Source organism: Pleurodeles waltl, chromosome 8 (genome assembly GCF_031143425.1).
Source record: "Pleurodeles waltl isolate 20211129_DDA chromosome 8, aPleWal1.hap1.20221129, whole genome shotgun sequence".
Lineage (NCBI taxonomy): Eukaryota > Metazoa > Chordata > Amphibia > Caudata > Salamandridae > Pleurodeles > Pleurodeles waltl.
In genome coordinates, this window is record NC_090447.1 from 17,327,369 (window position 1) to 17,344,901 (window position 17,533).

The window sequence follows — 17,533 nt, forward strand, 5'->3', positions numbered from 1 at the left end:
TTTTATTTTTTGTAAGAAATGCTAAAGGGGACTTAACCATGGCCCTAGCAGGACATTTAAATTTGGGAAAAAAATTCAATTTCAAATTCAATTGATTCTAAAGGCAATTTTGGAACTTAGGAGTATATTTAAGAGCCCCTAGTGCCATCTTAGCGCTACCGTAGTGTCATTCTTTTGACACTAAGATAGTGCTAAAGTGTCTTTTTCTCCTCCGCCATATTTACAAAGTGGAGCAATCTATGCATTGCAACACTTTGCAAACCCTTGTGCCACATTATGCTTGCACCAGGCATAATGTATTCAAGGCGGGCATTCCGGTGCTAAGAGGCCCGCAAAAATGGTGGAGTGAAATTTAACAGATTTCACTGCGCCATTTTTGCATAATTTTTAACACCTGCTCACAGCAGGCATTAAAATGATGCTTCAAAATAATCCTACGGGTCTCATTGCACTTTGCTATATTAGCGTCAACATTTTTGATGCTAGTGTAGCAAAGCACTACAATAGCGTCACAAATGTTGATGCTATTGTGTGAACAGTCACCCTGGTGCACTGTATTAAAAATACGGCACAATCATGGTGTTGTTAAGTGGCAGTAGGGGGGGGCAGAAAAAGTGGCACATCAGCTCTGATGCCTCACTTTTTCTTAAATATGGGCCTTAGTCGTGTGATTAGATGTTGGCTGAGTAGTCCAGCCAATGCAAAGTTGTACAACCCATCCCTGATCCAACATTGTAGAATGCTTGATCTGTACAGAGAGCAGTGGTTCCCCAGAGGCTAAAGTAGATAATACTAATGCTCTCTTTTGTAGTCGTGTAGTCGAGCAGTTAGGCTTATTAGAGGGCAGTACAAAGCATTTGTTGTACACGGACAGTCAAGAAATGAGGCACACACCCAATGATTAACTCCAGACCAATGTCTATGTATTAAAAAATATACTTTGTTACTTTATTTCTAGAACCAAAAGAATCTTTGTTGCAAGTAAGTACAGTCTTAAGAATGTATCACTTTCAAGTATCAAATACACTTTGTTTAACATTCACAGGTAAAACAGTTTACAGGTAAGTAATACTTTTCAGTTTCAAAAGTTGACACTGCTATTTCTCATAGAAAGCAATGGAGTCCTAGGGGAGGAAAAGTAACAACACAATTTGCAGGTAAGTACTCAGCTTACAAACCCAGTCTTCAGGGGTTGAGGTGTCCAAGGGGCAATGTTTAGGAAGAGACCAAGGGTGTACCACTGGCAACATGGGGCCGGCCGGGTGCAGAGGGCAAAATTGGTGTTCAGCGGCCAATGGTAAAGTAAAAACCAAAAAAACCAAAAAGTTTATTAGTTAATTAAAACCACATAAAACTTTTCCTTCCACGTAAACATTTAACAGAACAATTTTAGTGCAAGAAGGCAATTACAGTTCTTTGGCTTAGGGTGAAATGGTAAGTAAAATTTCCTTCCACATAAAAAGTTTAAGAAAAGAGCGTACTAGTGCTATAAGGCATTAATAATAGGGCAACAGAACAATCTTATTGTGGGTAAGATAAATACAGCGGCAAATAAAATCCTGTGTTTAAAATGAAATGATATATGAAGTTTCCTTCCACAAAGAAATTTAAAGAGAACAGTAACAGACCAATGAGGCATTAGTAAAAATAGGACAAAGTGGGAAGACACCTTCTATCAATTTTATTTACCCCTACTTAAGTCTGATTTTTGATACCGGACTTTATTACGACACAAGCTAAACAACCCAATTGACTACCTAGGAGCCTTCCCTTCTTTAAGATGTTCAAAGCGGGTTATAGGGATTTCGCTATCTTTTCCGTCCTCCCTCTGACTTGGTTATTTCGAGAGGCTGTGGTTTTAAGAGTGAAAATTTCCAAAAATTGAACCAGCCTAATGTTCAATATTGTATTTCGAGGGTTAAAAGCTGCAATTAATGCTTGTCTGCAGGATCTAATTCTTAAACCGTTAAATTCTTTTTTCAGTAAGAGTCTACTTTCGGCCGCCAGGGCTGGGCAAATGCAGACCAAATGCATCAAGTTTTCATCTGCTAGATGACAGAGACGGCACTCCTGGGAGCCTACTTGCCGCTCCTTCTTCCATTTTGGCATGAGGTCTAAAGTAGGGACTTCACCCAGCCTAAGTCTGAGAAAGGATTGCTTGATTTTCCGTGAGTAGGAGCCAGCCATAAGTGGTGATTCTTTAAACGTTTTGTAGGAGTTAAGGATCAACCAACTATGCTCCCTTTTGGTCAATGAGATCTTATCTTCTAACAAGCTCTGTAATTTACTTGGTTTATTCACTGCTTTTTTGAAAACGGGATGGGTAGAGACCGCTTCCATACATCATCTAAGTTCAAAAGACTCTTCCTTTTTTCTAGATACCTTATGTAGTTGGAGTTCCCTCTTTCTAGGATAATTTCCTGCCAGACTAGATTGGCTAAAGACCCTTTTGAAGCGCGGCTCAATTTGTAGCAGCATTTAATGTATGCTGCCGGTCGGGCTAACAACTGTTTGCCCAGCATGAATTCCAGTCTGACCTGGGCTGGCGATGCACGCCCAGGTAGCCAAAAAACGCGCTTATAGGTTTTTATCAGAAGCTTATCCAGAAGACCTACTTCCATTCCCCTCATTATTTCGGTCCCATAGGTGATAGTTGGAAGTAGCTTCGCTCTCATTACTTCTGTTAATGGGTTCAGAGCATGACCACAGATTGAATTTGCTAGCTTGCAAAAGGCGTAAGTAAGGGCCTGCGTCTTGTTTTTTATTGCTTCTTTTTGTGGCGTGTAACTACCTCTAGCATCCACCACCAATCCTAGGTATCTGTATGATGTTACTTCCTCTAGGGTTTTCCAATTCATATGCCATTTACCTTGGGTGGTTGGCCTGAGGTTTAAGGTAATCATTTTAGATTAGTTACGATTAATTTCTAAATCATTAGAACCTGAGTATTCTTCTAATGCCTTTAACAATTTCTGCATGCCTATTCTGGTATTACTGATTAGTAGTAGGTCATCTGCATATAGTAGGTTGGATACTTGTTGACCGCCCAGTGATGGAGAGTGGGATGAGTGACCATTTAACTTGGCGGGGAGATCTGCTATGTACAGGTTGAAGAGTGTTGGGGCCAATACACAGCCTTGCTTCATCCCCACTGTTGTTTTGACTGCCCTGGATAGGTGAGAGCCTTCCCCCAATTTAACCTTCACCCAAGTATCAGAGTATATCATTTTGATGGCATTTAAAATAGAATGTGGCAGCCCCCACTGTGGCCCACAATTTGCTGCGGGAGACACAGTCAAAAGCAGCTTTAAAGTCAACAAAACATAATTAGATTGGAGTCCCCTTTGCTTTTGCTCTGTTTATGATCAAGCCTAGCCCCATAAGATTTGTTAATGTTCCTTGGTGCTTGGTGAACCCGGTTTGATTAAAGGGTAGAATATTGTTATCTGTAATCCAGGCTTCTAGATGTTTTAGCACACAGCAGGAAAAGTACTTGAGGTCAACGTCTAAAAGAGTGATTAGTCTGTAGTTGCTTGGGGAGAGCACGCTCCCACCCTTATATATGGGGTGGATCATTGAGCCTTTCCAGGATGCCGGGACATTGCCTGTTGTGATCACGTCATTAAACATTGCTGCCAGGAAATTGGCCCATCTTTCCGTTTCTTGTTTAAATAATGCTTGCGGTAAGCCATTGGGGCCAGGGGCGCAGTCCATTCGTGACTTTCCAATGATTCTTAATAGTTCTGGTGCCGTAAATTTCAAAGGTTCAGGGATGTTGGGATCCCAGCCAATCATATGCGACTGAATTTGAGGGCCTTCTTCGATGGTCAGTTCTTTTAGATGGGACTTTAAATGGGATACCCATACTTCCTCTGTTATGTTTGCGTTATTGCCTGCTTTTGCACCATTGTCTATTGTATTGATGATTTTTCAAAATCTTTTGGAGTCAGATGTGTTGGTCGCAAAATGTAGTTTGGCCCACAGGACCTCCTGTTGGCCTTTTTTAAAGGTCCATAGATCCCTTTTATACAATTTCCTTTGCTCTCTCAGGGCGGTCAATATTGATCCATTATCTGGGCATTTACGCAGTGACCTTAATAATTTACCTACAGCTGCTTTCCTTTTGCGCACTGGCAGCGGTAAAAGTGAACGTTGGCGGTGATTCAATTGTGCTCCCTTTCTCGTGTTACTTAAGGAATCTTTTTTTAAGGGGAACAAGGGCAAAGTTCTCCCAGACTGTTGTCAACTTTGCCCCACTTGTGATAATTGATTCTAGCTTTCGTAGGGCCTCTTCTGCCTGCCTTTCAATGGTGTCAGAGGACCATTTGAATCGCTTTAGATTTTCGGTGCCTAGTGTCCCGTTTAGGGCTACCACTTTCTCCGGTTTTTGCAGTGATGCACAGATCCCAAATATCTGTGGTTTATGGTCGCTTTCCGTGCGGTCCATGATGGTAAAGGCGTTTACTAACTTATATAAAGCAGGGGACACCAAAATGTAGTCTAGATAGGAGACCGAATTCCCGGAGAATCTTGTCCATGCCGGTGGGATATCGGGGCACTTCCGTCTGTTTAGCGCGAAGTGGCCTACTAATTCACAGGTGCGTATGAAACTCTCCCCTATTTTGTCTTTCCTGAGTTTTTTTGGGAGGGTTTGGCTGGGCATTCTTGCCACTGTTCGGATGTGATCCTCACTGGGGTTGTGGAATAAGCCGAGATTGAAATCGCCCGACATTAACCAGAATGCTGATTTTACTGTACCTTTTATCCTTAATAGTTGAGTTAAAAATTAGTTTGCTTCAATTTTTTTATTTTTAGGATTGATGTATGTGTTGACCAGAATCAATGGCTCCTGTGTGTTTTTCCCCCAATCGTCTAGGGGGAGAAATTGGAAAGGCTGGTCTTCCTCCTTATGCTCAGAGATTTTTAGCAAAAGGCTGGTGCTAACGTAAATGGCAAGGCCTCCCTTTGGCCTTCCGGGACTATTTGTTTTTGTTGGTGGGCTAAGATATTCCATGAATCCGATTATCGGTATTGATTCCATTGCCCATGATTCCTGTATGAGTAAAATGTCGAAGGAGCTGAAAAGCGTTATTACTGCAGGATCCTCCAGTTTTGACCGTAGGCCACCGACGTTCCAGGAGCAAATGGATAATATGGTGTGTGCGGGTTGATCCTTACCAATTCAATTGTTGTCCATCGGTCTTGGGGGTAAAACCGTCGCTACCTATTCCCTTTCTGGATACTTTTGTTGGCCCAAGACTACTCTTTCCCTCCCTTCTTCTCTCCATACTTGGACTGTCAGCGGGTGCTTAAGTGGATTCTCCTCACTGCACCTTTCTTCAATGGGTCTGCTGGCCTTTCAGAACCGACCATGTGCCTTTGGGAGTTCCCAGGTATTGTGAGGCTAGTAACGGAGTTGGATAGCGGTCTCCTTTGTAGGTGGTTACCTCAATGCCCCAGGCTTTCAATAAGTCCTTTCTTTTCATGATCCGCTTTGGGATATCTGGTGCCGAGAAGATGGTGAGTGTTGGATCCGTGTGTTGGTTGCCTCTTGCTTGGATAAATTTTATAGCTGCGAGGTCCTCCGAGGCTACAAACTGAAGATCCGGTAAGGCTTTTATGATTCTTAAGATAGAAGAGCGATTAAGAACATCTGTGGGGGACCTGGAGGTGAATTCTGGAATCCAGAGTAACTGGAGGGTATTCGTGTCTGTTATAAGTGACTGATTTTGCTCTATGTGCCGGTCTTGCTCCTTATAGCCATCTTCCCTCTGACTAATGGCAGACTTGCTGCCCATATTGACCAGTGTTAGTTGGGAGGGCAGCGCAGGCGTAATGGGTTTTGGTTTTGTGCTCTGCTGACCCCTTGTGGGGCTTGGTCTTAGGTTCGTTATAGTGCCAATTGCTTCGGGTGGTCTCAGGGGGGACTTTGTTGAGTGGGTAATGTCTGCTGAGGCGGGGAGTGTTATCACATATATTATTGTGTTAGAGCTTGTACCTATGTGATTAGTAATGTCTCTATTATACCCTCCATTTGACGTCGCCTGGTCTTTAGGTGGACCCTTTGATGAGTTGAGTTGATGGGGTTGGGCGGACTTCCTTCCCTTCCTTCCCTTCCTTGCCCGCTTTCGTTCTCTTTTTGAGAGGGTCCAGGTTGTGGGAAACTCAGGGTTCCCGGGCTTATTGATGGACTGTAGCGGAGGATGATTCACCATGGGTTCCCTACGAGCACCCTGCTAGTTGGCGGCTGTCAGCCAATATTCTCTCCTCACTTATAATCGATGAAGCGGGCGCTAGGGCTGCTGCTCTTTTTGTTTCTGCTCCCTTGGAGTAGATTTTAGCATGGTGGCGAGTGGTTTAGTACATGTATGTTCATCCTTCCGGGTGGAGCGGATTTCTTGAAGTATTCCCTCTAAGATTTGCAGCAGTTGAGATATCTTTTCTACTACCTCTTTACAGGAACAAATTGTATAGTCATTAGAGTGATTGACTTGCGCCCTTGTTATAAGTGCGTTTAATTTTTCCAACGTACTGTCAATCCCGAGGACAAATACTGCCAGGGTGTTTAGCAAGTCAACTTGAATGTCCATTTTATTTTAATGAAATTGCAGTGCCATGACCGTTGCTTGCATTGAATTTAGGATTGCAGCCCACATTTCTTCTGACCTGACTGCCACAGGGGCTTGTGACTTTAAGTCAGGCTCTTGGTTACCACTTGGTAGTACTTTGTTTATTGTTGTTTTATAGGGGACTTTCTGTGCAGCTGTCACTATTTCTGCTTTTACTTGTCCGTTTTTTTAAAGACCTGTTCTATACCCCAGAGGTCCTGTTCTTCTTTTTCACAGTTATACGTTGGGAATGAGTGAAGTTTTGGACTTTGACAGAATGGGCCACCTTCCTGAGATTCTTGTTCTAAATGTTCTGCGATTGCTACCAGTTCTGAGTCCAGGATGGGTAGTTTCGTTAGACTAGATGTCCATTGGTACTTAGTGGCGTCTAGGGATTTATTACATAGAGTTAAGTCTTGCCTAGGATTGTAGAGGGATCCTGGTGTAGGGGTAGCTGGTATCGCATTGTCCTGAACTATACTTGATGCGCCTACTTTCGTAGGGTGATTTTTCCTGATCACTACTGTTGGCGATCGGGAGGGGGGAGGAGGAGAATTAATTCTGGGTTTCTTTTCGCTGCTTCCTTGCTGTTGCCGGTCTTGGCTTGGTGAGGTTATTTTCCCAAAACTTGTTTGGGTTGGAGCCAGGGAGTCGATCCTTTTTCTGGTGGCGTTGGTACCAGCAGTAGTGAAATAATAGGTTATCTTGTGATGCTTGGGAGAAACTACGATCTCTGGAACCCCCTCCGGTGGGGTCGCCGCTTTCCAAAAGCCAGGCTCTCCCCAGATCGTTTCTTCCATGCTGGAATTTTGGTTGCCTCCCCCACGTGTGCCATTTGTTAGGTTTTGCCTCCTGCATGGGAGGGAGTGGGGGAGATCCTGTTCGCTGCTTACTTTCCTTTTTGGGGTTGCTTCATCCAGAGACAGGTCTCCTTTCCTTTTTCTCTTTCCTTGTTTTGCTGGACGGTTGGTAGTACTGCCTCGTGCTTTGCCTGACCTCATGATCGGTATGTTTTGCTGCCTTAGAGCGGGATGATTTTGGGTGGGCTGTTGGAGTGAGGGAGAAGGGCCTTGTTGAGCCTTGTTGTGCCTTTTATTGCTTTGAGGCAGTTAGGGGTGCCGTCCTCCAAAAAGAAACTTCACCGGACGTTGATTTCTGAGTGTGCGATCACCCTCAGGTAAATTTTGAGCTTTGAGGGCCTGGGTCCTGGGGAGGTGCAGAGAGTCCGGAGTTGCTGGACCGTGCCAGTCCTTGTTGGGCCGTGTTGGTCCCTTCCCCTCCTGGCCCTTACTGCCCTGGGCAAGGTGCAAGGGCGGGTGGAGGAGCAGGGCAAGGGGGGGTGAGGCCACAAACTGCCTGGTAGATCTACCAGCGTAGGTCGGGGTGACGGGTGCTGCGTGCCCTGGAGGTGGAACCAGCACCAGAACCTGGACCAGCTTCCCCCCGCCCTGTTGCCCTCCTTGCCCCCCCTTTGCCCCTTTGTCCTCTGTTGCTCACCTGCTCACTTGCCTCTTGCTGGGGGTCACGTCACGGGCAGCACCTGGAGCAGAGGGCCGGTAGCCTGTGTCCCGAAGCCTGATGCATGGTGTGCCCGGTGTGCTGTCCTTGAAGGGTCCTTTCTTGCAACCAAAAAATGTATAAGAAAAAAAATCCTATTGAGACTGGGGCACTTAGAAAGAAACCGCTTGCAGGTAAGTACCCACAACATCAGGGCATAAAACTGGGGAGTTTAGATCAGCCTTGGGGGGGCCACAGTTTAGCACCAGACACCCTCAGCAGCACTGGGGCGACCAGGTGCAGGGTGCAAACACAGCATTCAGCAGCCAATGCTTTTCATTGATGGGACCCTGCAGGCTTGGTCCAGGGAGTTGACTGAAGAAAAACAACTACTGGACAAGTAAGTAGAGAGCCCACTGGATGTTGCTGGACTGTCAGTTGGGTTCCCCAAGGCCAGGGGACTACGGATGCAGGAGTACCTTTAGGTGACGGAAAATATTCCAGTCGCAGTCAGCGGGGGTCCTCTGGATTTAGGCTGCAGGCGTCGTCGTATTGGTCAGGAGGGGTCAACCCAGGGTGGACTTGAGGTCAGAATCACCTGGGGACCTTCTCTGGACTGGTGGCTCACATGGACATGGGCCGTGGGCATCGGGTGCAGAGTGGGCAGGACTTGCAGATCCGGGGCTCTTCTGGAGTCCTTTCTGGAGGTTTCTTTGTAGACAGGGCCACTGTCCTCAGGAGATCTTGGTCATTGAGTAGGCAGACAGTCCTCTGGGGATTTGTAGATGTCGCTGGTCCTGCAAGGAGAGTCGTCTCCTTGTAGCATGAGTCTTGAAGTTGCAAATAGGCCGGCAGGGCTGGGGCCAAGTCAGTTGTCACCTGGAGTCTTTCCTGCTGGTGAGGCTCTTCAGTCCTTCTTCTTCTTTTCAGGTCATCAGGAATCTGAAAAGCAAGGTTCAGGGATGCCCCTAAATACTAGATTCAGGGGTGTTACAGGGGTCAGAGGGCAGTAGCCAATGGCTACTATCCCCGAGGGTTGCTACACCATTCCGTACCATCTCACTTTGGGGAGAAGAGTGCATTCCTAACCCTATTGGCTAACACCCTCCAAAGTAAGATGGAGACTTCTGCCAGGAGGATTTCACCTCAGCTTTGGGTAACCTAGGCGTGGTCCTTCCTGGGGTGTACACACCCCGTGGTGTTTACTAACTTTCCCGCTGAACCTGTCACCAAAAGTGGGGCCTGGTCTGGGGGGACGGCATCTCCGCTAGCTGAAGTGCCCTTGGGCAGTGAACAAAAGGCAGGAGCCTTTGAGGCTTACCTCCAAGTGTTGCAGTTCATGCAGCTTTGTTCCTGATCCCAGACAGCACAAAGGCTCTCACTCCAGGGGGTCAGAAACATGTCTGCTAGTGGCATGCTGGCACAGACTGGTCAGCTGTACACTACAGGATTGAGTGAAATACAGGAGGCATCTCTACGATGCCCTCTATGTGCATTTTTCAATAAATGCAACACTGGCATCAGTGTGGGTTTATTGAGCTGAGAGGTTTGACACCAAACTTCTCAGTCTTCAGTGAAGCCATCATGGAGCTGTGGTGTTTGTAATGATATCCCTTAAACCTGTCTACTCACTGCACTTACAATGTCTAAGAATGGACTTAGACACTGTAGGGGCATAGTGCTCATGCAGCTATGCCCTCACCTGTGTTATAGCGCACCCTGCCTTAGGGCTGTACGGCCTGCTAAAGGGGTGACTTAACTATGCCACAGGCAGTGCTTTGTGGGTATGGCATCCAGGCAGGGGTGTGCCATGTCGACTTTACCTTTTTTCTCCCCACCGGCACACACAAGCTGCAATGGCAGTGTGCATGTGTTTGGTGAGGGGTCGCTTAGGGTGGCATAATTCATGCTGCAGCCCTTAGTGACCTTCCCTGGCCACACGACCTTTGGTACCACCGGTACATTTTACAAGTGGCCAAGGGTGTGCCAATTGTGGAAGCAATGGTACAGTTTAGGGAAGGAACACAGGTGTTGGGGCCTGGTTAGCAGGATCCCAGCACACACTCAAGTTAGCATCAGATATCAGGCAGAAAGAGGGGGGAAACCATGTACCAAAAGGGGCATTTTCCTACACCCCCCCCAGACATCCCCACTACCGTCCAAAATCTCCACCCGCCTGAGTACCTCAAGAGGCTAGGTAATTCCTAATCTGGCTGTTTTTTTTTCATAATTTGGCGAGTGTAACTGGTAATCCCCATTAGTTGATGAAGCTATATCAGACAGAATTGTTAATACATATCTCTGCATCTCCTAATAGCATTAAAGGGGAATTACAAAATGGAGCTTGATTTCTGGGTCAAAATATTTAGTTTTTAATGTCTTGAAAAATGGTTTCTTGTGCATTTGTAATTTAATTTGAAAAGTTCCCTTACTTTGTGTCAACCTCTAGTGCACCTCCCATCACCATGGTACAGACTGGATACATGATTGCTGCCATCACAAGGGACATGGCTGTCAAGAGCAGCATGTTATGTGTTACACATTAAGTCATTCTCAGAGAACAACATCTAAGGTCTAATTTTGGGATTTGAGATTTTTAGGTCTAAAATATACTAATAAAAAGGGAAAATACAAATGCCAAAATGCGAACTGCTTTTGGAAAAACAGGAAAGAATGGCAAAAATGTCACGTGACATGACTCTACTTGCAAGCCATGTAGGAGAGAAGGAACCCTGGCAAAGCGAAACCAATGTACAATTAAAGTGAAACACCTCTCACTTGCACTCTAGGTATTTGAAGATGTGAGTAACCTGGCCTGTGAGCCGCCACAGATCTAAATGGGGCGGGCGGGCAGGCTGCCGTCAGCTTGAGAGAGTATTTGGGCCTACCACCGCCATGATAGTTTGGCAGTAACACTGTCAAGATCTAAATCAGGACCTAAATGACTCCATATCATAAGGAACACTTTTCCACCCAGTGTTTTTCCTTTAAGAGCCTAATGCATTCTGGGACTGGAATTTCTGGTTCATGCCAACCAGGCCAATTGGACGTAACATCTGAAAACAATGGTTGTAAAAAAACTTGGCCTTTCTTTCTTATTGTAGGGCACAAGGGAACTTAGAACCTATTACTGGTAGAGCTTGCAGCAAAAATGCAAGTATGGCACAGGCACAAAACTTGCAAATCCCCTTCCAAATATCCAAACATATTAGAGATGAACACTTCATAGTTCCCTAGTTGTTGGTGTCGCCTTTGTAATCCCTGAGGCCAGGGGTCACAAACGTAATGGCATAGGCCAACCCCTAAATGACATCCAGGTAGCCGAGCAATTTCACAGAAGATTTTCAGTGGTGATAATGGTAAGCAACCTCTAACCTGACATCAGATTTAATTTGAAGAATAAGAACCAATACATCAGATCCAGAAAACTGCTCCCACGGCTAATTTCAGGGTAAGGTCATGAATAAAACAATTCCTCCACAAATTGGGATAAGCATTTTGAAACCATTTAGAAGAAGCTCTTCTGTAGTCAAAGAAGAGTCTTTATTTCACCATAAACAAGGATCAGATCTTCTCTACTTAAACCAGGTCTTTGAGTTTGTGTCTAGCAGCAACTTGTGACCAAGCATTTATTATACTTGGTGCAGAATTATTTAAGGGGGCGACTAACTTAGTGGCCAGGAAAGAAGAAGCTGTCTCTACTAATAGGGATGGATGGCACATATCCCCGAGTCTCACAGTTGCCCGTGTAAAGAAAATAGACTCACAAGGAACTCACCTGAACAAAAAGAATAGTGAGGAGAAAACAGATTCAGAAGAAACCCACCTTAATACACAGAGAACAGAACAAAACAGACGCAAAAGAAACTAAACTGAAAACAGAGAATAGTGAGGATTGATGGGGCTCAGAAGAAACTCACCTGAATAGGGATAATAGTGGTCAGAAAACAGACTCAGAAAAAACTCACCTGAATAAAGAGAATAATGAGGATAAAACAGATTTAGAAGAAAGAATGGACAGCATGGCCTGCTCACTGTCTTGGCGGGCCATAGATTGACGCAGACAAGCTTGCTTTAGGTACATCTTTGGCGTTCCAGTGGTGCAGCCCTGCAGGCATGCAATTGAATTAGTAGTGCCCAGGGAAGGCACATGGCCAGTAATGTGATGTCTAAAATATCATTCTCAGAGAAAGAGAGCAAGGATACCTCAGCACAAGGATGCAGATGCAGCTAACGGCCACCTACCCTTCAGAATTATGTTTCCCTTGCAAATTGTGATCAGTTCTTGACACCTATATCAAATATTCCCAAAGTATACATGAAGGGTCCTACACATTACTACACACAACCCACAAAATGTGGGCCATCTGGATGTAATCCAATGAACAAATGACCATCTAATCAGCAGCACTGTCATCACAAAAACAGTTATAAACCTAGAATGTGCCCTAAAAATCAACACTCTCTTCATCTCGGGGCACAACTGGGTATAAATGATAAATGTATCTCTGAGCATCCATTCAGATCGTGACTGTACCTTTCTTAACATATTAACTTTTATTAAGACAGAACAGATGCACTGCAGTCCATGAGGCCATGATCAGTCCGTCAATGACAAAGGCACAATGTAATTGGTTAGATCAATACTGGCTTTAAAAAAATGCATTTAGCTCAGCAGCCTCTTTCTGGTCCTTTCTCCAACACCATAAACTATGCTTAATGTTCTAACTCTAACTCTACTCTAAGAAAAACACCACTCACATAGTCTGCTCTACTCACAATGCCTGAGCAAAAGTGTGAAAAGAGTACAAATTCACAGCAATTACAACCAAAAAACTGGAATCAATTCACTCTGTGGTTTATTGTTTAGAGAGCTCAGGGCTTGATTTAGAGTTTGGCGGATGGCGTTACTCTGTCACAAACATGACGGAGATCCCGTCCGCCATATTACAATTCCATTATAGCCTACGGGATTCATAACACTGAGGTTGCAATAGCCATCACATTTGTGATGTAGTAACGGCTCACAGCTAGAGAGCTTTCTCGCTAGCTCACATCTGTCAATTTCTTTACATTTAACATATTATTCAATGTTGTTTGAAAGCATAGGGCTTGAACTTTCAGAAACTGAATAGTAAAATTCAAAGCTGTACTAAAAGGGGCCCGAAGAATGTTTTCCCCAGGCCCCACCGCAATCCTTAAAATGACAGGGCCTGTCCCTCCTTTAGGTCCCGCGCTCTCTCTGCAGTGAGAGTTGTCCTCCTGGCTACAGAAAGGCACCCAAGGAAGGTAAGCCTGTGTGCTGCTTCGATTGTGTCCTCTGTTCACAAGGAGAGATCAGCAATGGAACAGGTGGGTTTGTTTTTAAGTCATATACTTGTGGTTTACTTTTAATATTATTGTTTGCCAAGTCTCATACTTTCACCTTTTCTACTCCAGTACAGACTTCTAGCTACACCATCTCATGCTTTTCTTTGTGTCATATCCCCTATGGATCAGCACCCACTATCTCATACCTCCAGTGGCCAATCTTTCTCATCATCTTCCTATGTAGTTTTTCTCCTAACCACTAGAGTCTTCTCTACTTTCTAACCTATTGCTGTCTTGTCTTTAAGCACCACACCACACTATTTCTGTTTTCCAAAATGTTTGCTCAAAGTTAACCCACCTCATGTCTTTTAATTTTCTCCTTTCCTCATATCTCAGGCACCCGGTTTCCCATTCAAGTCTAACACATTACTGTTCCATCCCTGTCTCATTGTCCCATGTGAGGACAAACTTCAAGACTATTTGCAGCAGTTATCCTAACTTGCTTTTTTTTTTATTTCTTTAGTTCCACTGTAATTTTTAGAAAGTACATAAGACACATGGAAGGGCAAACTTTAGATTGATATTCCGTAGGTTCTAGACCTTCTTGCATTTAAGAGACATTTTTAAGGCATCAATAAAAAATAGCTGGGTGTCTCAACAGCCCGCTAACTTAACAGAGACTTTATTTAGAGATCTCTGCCTGCTTGGCAGGGATGTGTGTTGGAGGCACCAAAGGCAAAGCAGTTTGCTAACCAGGCACCATGTCTTTTGGCCTTCTCTTCCGGATAATCCAACTTTGTTTAACACAGCATGGCATCAGGATCATGCACATGTGCTTAAAGTAGAGCTGTGTTGGGAACATATTATTTCTAAAGCAGCACAGTATCTCTGAAATACTGTGTGCAAAGCAGTGCGGGATCATGATATTAGTGTTTACAGTTGAGCAGTGTCAAGATAATACTGTATTTGAAGCAGAGCAGCAGAAATATAATACCTTGATTGCAACAGAAATGTTTGAGGCTAGCACTGTACCTAAAGCCGTACACAGTAGAATAATATTGTGTTTGCAACAGAGCAATAGTATCTGGATAATCCTGTGTAAAAAACAAGCAGTAACCAGATGATCTTGTGTCTAAAAAACATCCTCAGATAAAGCTGTACCTAAAGCAGAGCAGTATCAGGATAGAATGCAACTGTGTCCAGAACAGTCCCAGACTAATTGAACATAAAAACATTATGCTATCAGGATAGTGCACTTACGCTTAAAGCAGATCTTGGCGCCATTGCCATTGAGACGAACAATATGGCAGGGGTGAAGCTGCCATCAAGGCGGCACCCTCACCCCTTTCGTATGACAATGTTTCCACTGGACTGACTGGTGGAAATGTGGTATTACGATGTTTCCACCGGTCAGCCCAGTGGAAACAGTGCAGCAGCATTGGCCTCAGCTCTTTTAGGGAGCCAAGGACAATGGCGTCGCACAGTGCACCCTCGGTATGCGCATTGTCTGAAATAACAGACTGTGTGCATTCTGAGGGTGCTTGCAGGGGGTCCCCTGCACTGCCCAAGACATGGTCATGGGCAGTGCAGGGCCCCCCTGTAGGCCCCAAAACTGACTTTCCGCCAACCTTTTCAATGCAAGGATCCTGCCATGGAAAGGCTGGTGGAAAGTGAAGTCATGATCAGCACGGCACCGCCGTGGCGGACCACAACTTCAACTGCCACCAACCCATTGGGATCCATGATGCTGGCATTGGTGGTGGTCTCCGGGTGGTCTGACCTGCCAGGATCGTAATCGGAAGGTCTGAGCACAAAGATGGAGGTGGTCCAACTGCCATTGTGAGTTTCACAGTCCTAGGATCGCCAAACTTGTAATCAGGCCCTTAGTGTTTAAAGTAGAGCAGTGTCAAGATGATATTGTGCTTCAAACAGAAAAGTATTAGGATAGCATTGTGTTTAATGAAGAATGGCATTAGGATAATACTGTGCCTAAAGAGTTAGGATAACACTGCAAAAGAGTAGTAGTGTTTGGATACAGCTGTGCATAAAACATAACGATAACCAGGTGATATTGTTTCTAAAACAGCCTCAGGATAATGGTGTGCTGAAAGCAGAGCAGCATCATGATAATTAAATTATGTCCAAAGAAATCCGGTATCAGGAGACTGTAACTGTGTTTGAAAACATCATGCTGTCAGAACAATGTAACTCAATCAATCAATCAATCAAATTATTTGTTGAGCGCGCTACTCACCCGGAAGGGTCTCAAGCCGCTGGGGGGAGGGGTGCTACTGCTCAAAGAGTCAGGTCTTGAGGCGCTTCCTGAAGGTCAGGAGGTCTTACTTAGGTTGGCGGGGAGTAAGTTCCAGATTTTGGCTGCGAGGTGGGAGAAGGATCTGCCGCCGGTAGTGGAATGGTGGATGCGAGGCACTGTTGCGAGGGCGAGGTTGGTGGAGCGGAGCTGGCGTGTCGGGATGTGGAAGTTGAGTCGATTGTTGAGGTAGGCCGGTCCGGTGTTGTGGACGAGCTTTGTGAGCGTGGATTAGAATTTTGAAGACGATCCTTTTGTCGATGGGTAGCCAGTGGAGGTCCTTGAGGTGGGCAGAGATGTGCTTGTGGCGAGGGAGATTGTGGATGAGACGTGCTGAGGCGTTCTGGATGGGCTGGAGTTTTTTCTGGAGCTTGGCTGTTGTTCCCGCGTAGAGGGCGTTGCCATAGTCCAGTCTGCTGCTAACTAGGGCGTAGGTGACCATTCTTCTGGTTTCTACGGGAATCCACCTGAAGGTCTTACGGAGCATTCAAAGGGTGTTAAAGCATGAGGATGAGATGGTGTTGACTTGCTGGGTCATGGAGAGTGAAGAGTCTAGTATGAAGCAGAGGTTGGGTGCGTGGGTGGTTGTTGTTGGGGGTGACCTCAGGGTGGCTCACCACCAGGAGTCGTCCCATGCTGACTTGTTGGGGCCGAAGATGATGATCTCGTTTTTTTCTGAGTTCAGCTAGAGGTGGCTTGCTGTCATCTAGTTGGCAATAGTGAGGAGTCCAGTGTGGAGGTTGTTCTTGGCAGTTGCGGGATTCCTTGTGAGGGAGAGGATGAACTATGTGTCGTTAGTGTAGGAGATGATGTTGAGGCCGTGAGATCGGACGATGTTGTCAAGCGGACCCATGTAGATATTGAAGAGGGTGGGGCTGAGTGAGGATCACGGCGTTGAAGAGGCGTGTGCGAAGGGTTTGGTGACATATGGTGTCGAAGGCTGCAGAGAGATCGAGGAGGATGAGGGCAACGGTTTCACCTTTGTCTAGCCTGGTCTTGATGTCGTCGGTGCAGGCGATGAGGGCGGTCTCTCGGTGCTGTGGTTTTTGCGGAATCCTGACTGGGAGACGTTAAGTAGGCTGTTGTCCTCCAGGAAGCGGGAAAGCTGGTTGTTGACTATCTTCTCTATGACCTTCATGGGGAAGGGGAGTAGGAAGATAGGTCAGTAGTTTTTGAGGTCTCTGGGGTCGGCTTTGGGCTTTTTGAGTAAGGTGTTGACTTTGGCGTGTTTCCAGCTTTCTGGGAAAATGGTGGTCTCTAAGGAGCTGTTTATGATGGCCCGGAGCTAGGGAGCGCTGATTTGGCTGGCCTTATTGAAGAAGTGGTGAGGGCAGGGATCTGCGGGGGAGCCGGAGTGGATGGCGCTCGTGGTTTTGGTGGTTTCCTCATCGTTGGTGGGGGTCCAGGCGCTCAGTACGTTGGTGCAGCAGAGTACGATGGGGTCGGCCATATCAGTGGTGGAGGTGGTGGGGGATGGCGTTGCAAAGCTTCCATGAATGTCTGTGATCTTGCAGTGGAAGAAGGTGGAGAGGGAGTCGCAGAGGTCTTGTGAGTTGGGAGGGTCGGTGGAGCAGGACTTGGGGTTGGTGAGTTCCTTGATGATATTGAATAGCTCCTTGCTGTTGTGTGTGTTGTCAATTCATTTTTTGTAGAAGGATCTTTTGGTGGTCCGGATGAGCTGGTGGTGTTTGCGCATGGTTGCTTCGAGGGTGGTGAAGTTGCTCTCTGATTGTTCTTGGTGCCAGGTTTTCTCAGCTTTCCGGCATTCTCGTTTGGAGGCCTGGAGGTCTGCGGTGAACCAGGGAGC

General features: G+C 45.7%; 1 protein-coding gene across 1 annotated transcript in view; it reads left to right on the plus strand.

Annotated features, from left to right (window-relative positions):
- The window catches only part of LOC138249302 (extracellular calcium-sensing receptor-like), a 106,400-nt gene that overhangs the window by 76,665 nt on the left and 12,202 nt on the right, over positions 1-17,533 (plus strand). The window contains exon 6 of the mRNA XM_069203260.1: positions 13,334-13,457. Within this exon, the coding sequence (XP_069059361.1) occupies positions 13,334-13,457 (124 nt within the window). The remainder of the gene's footprint in view (positions 1-13,333; positions 13,458-17,533) is intronic.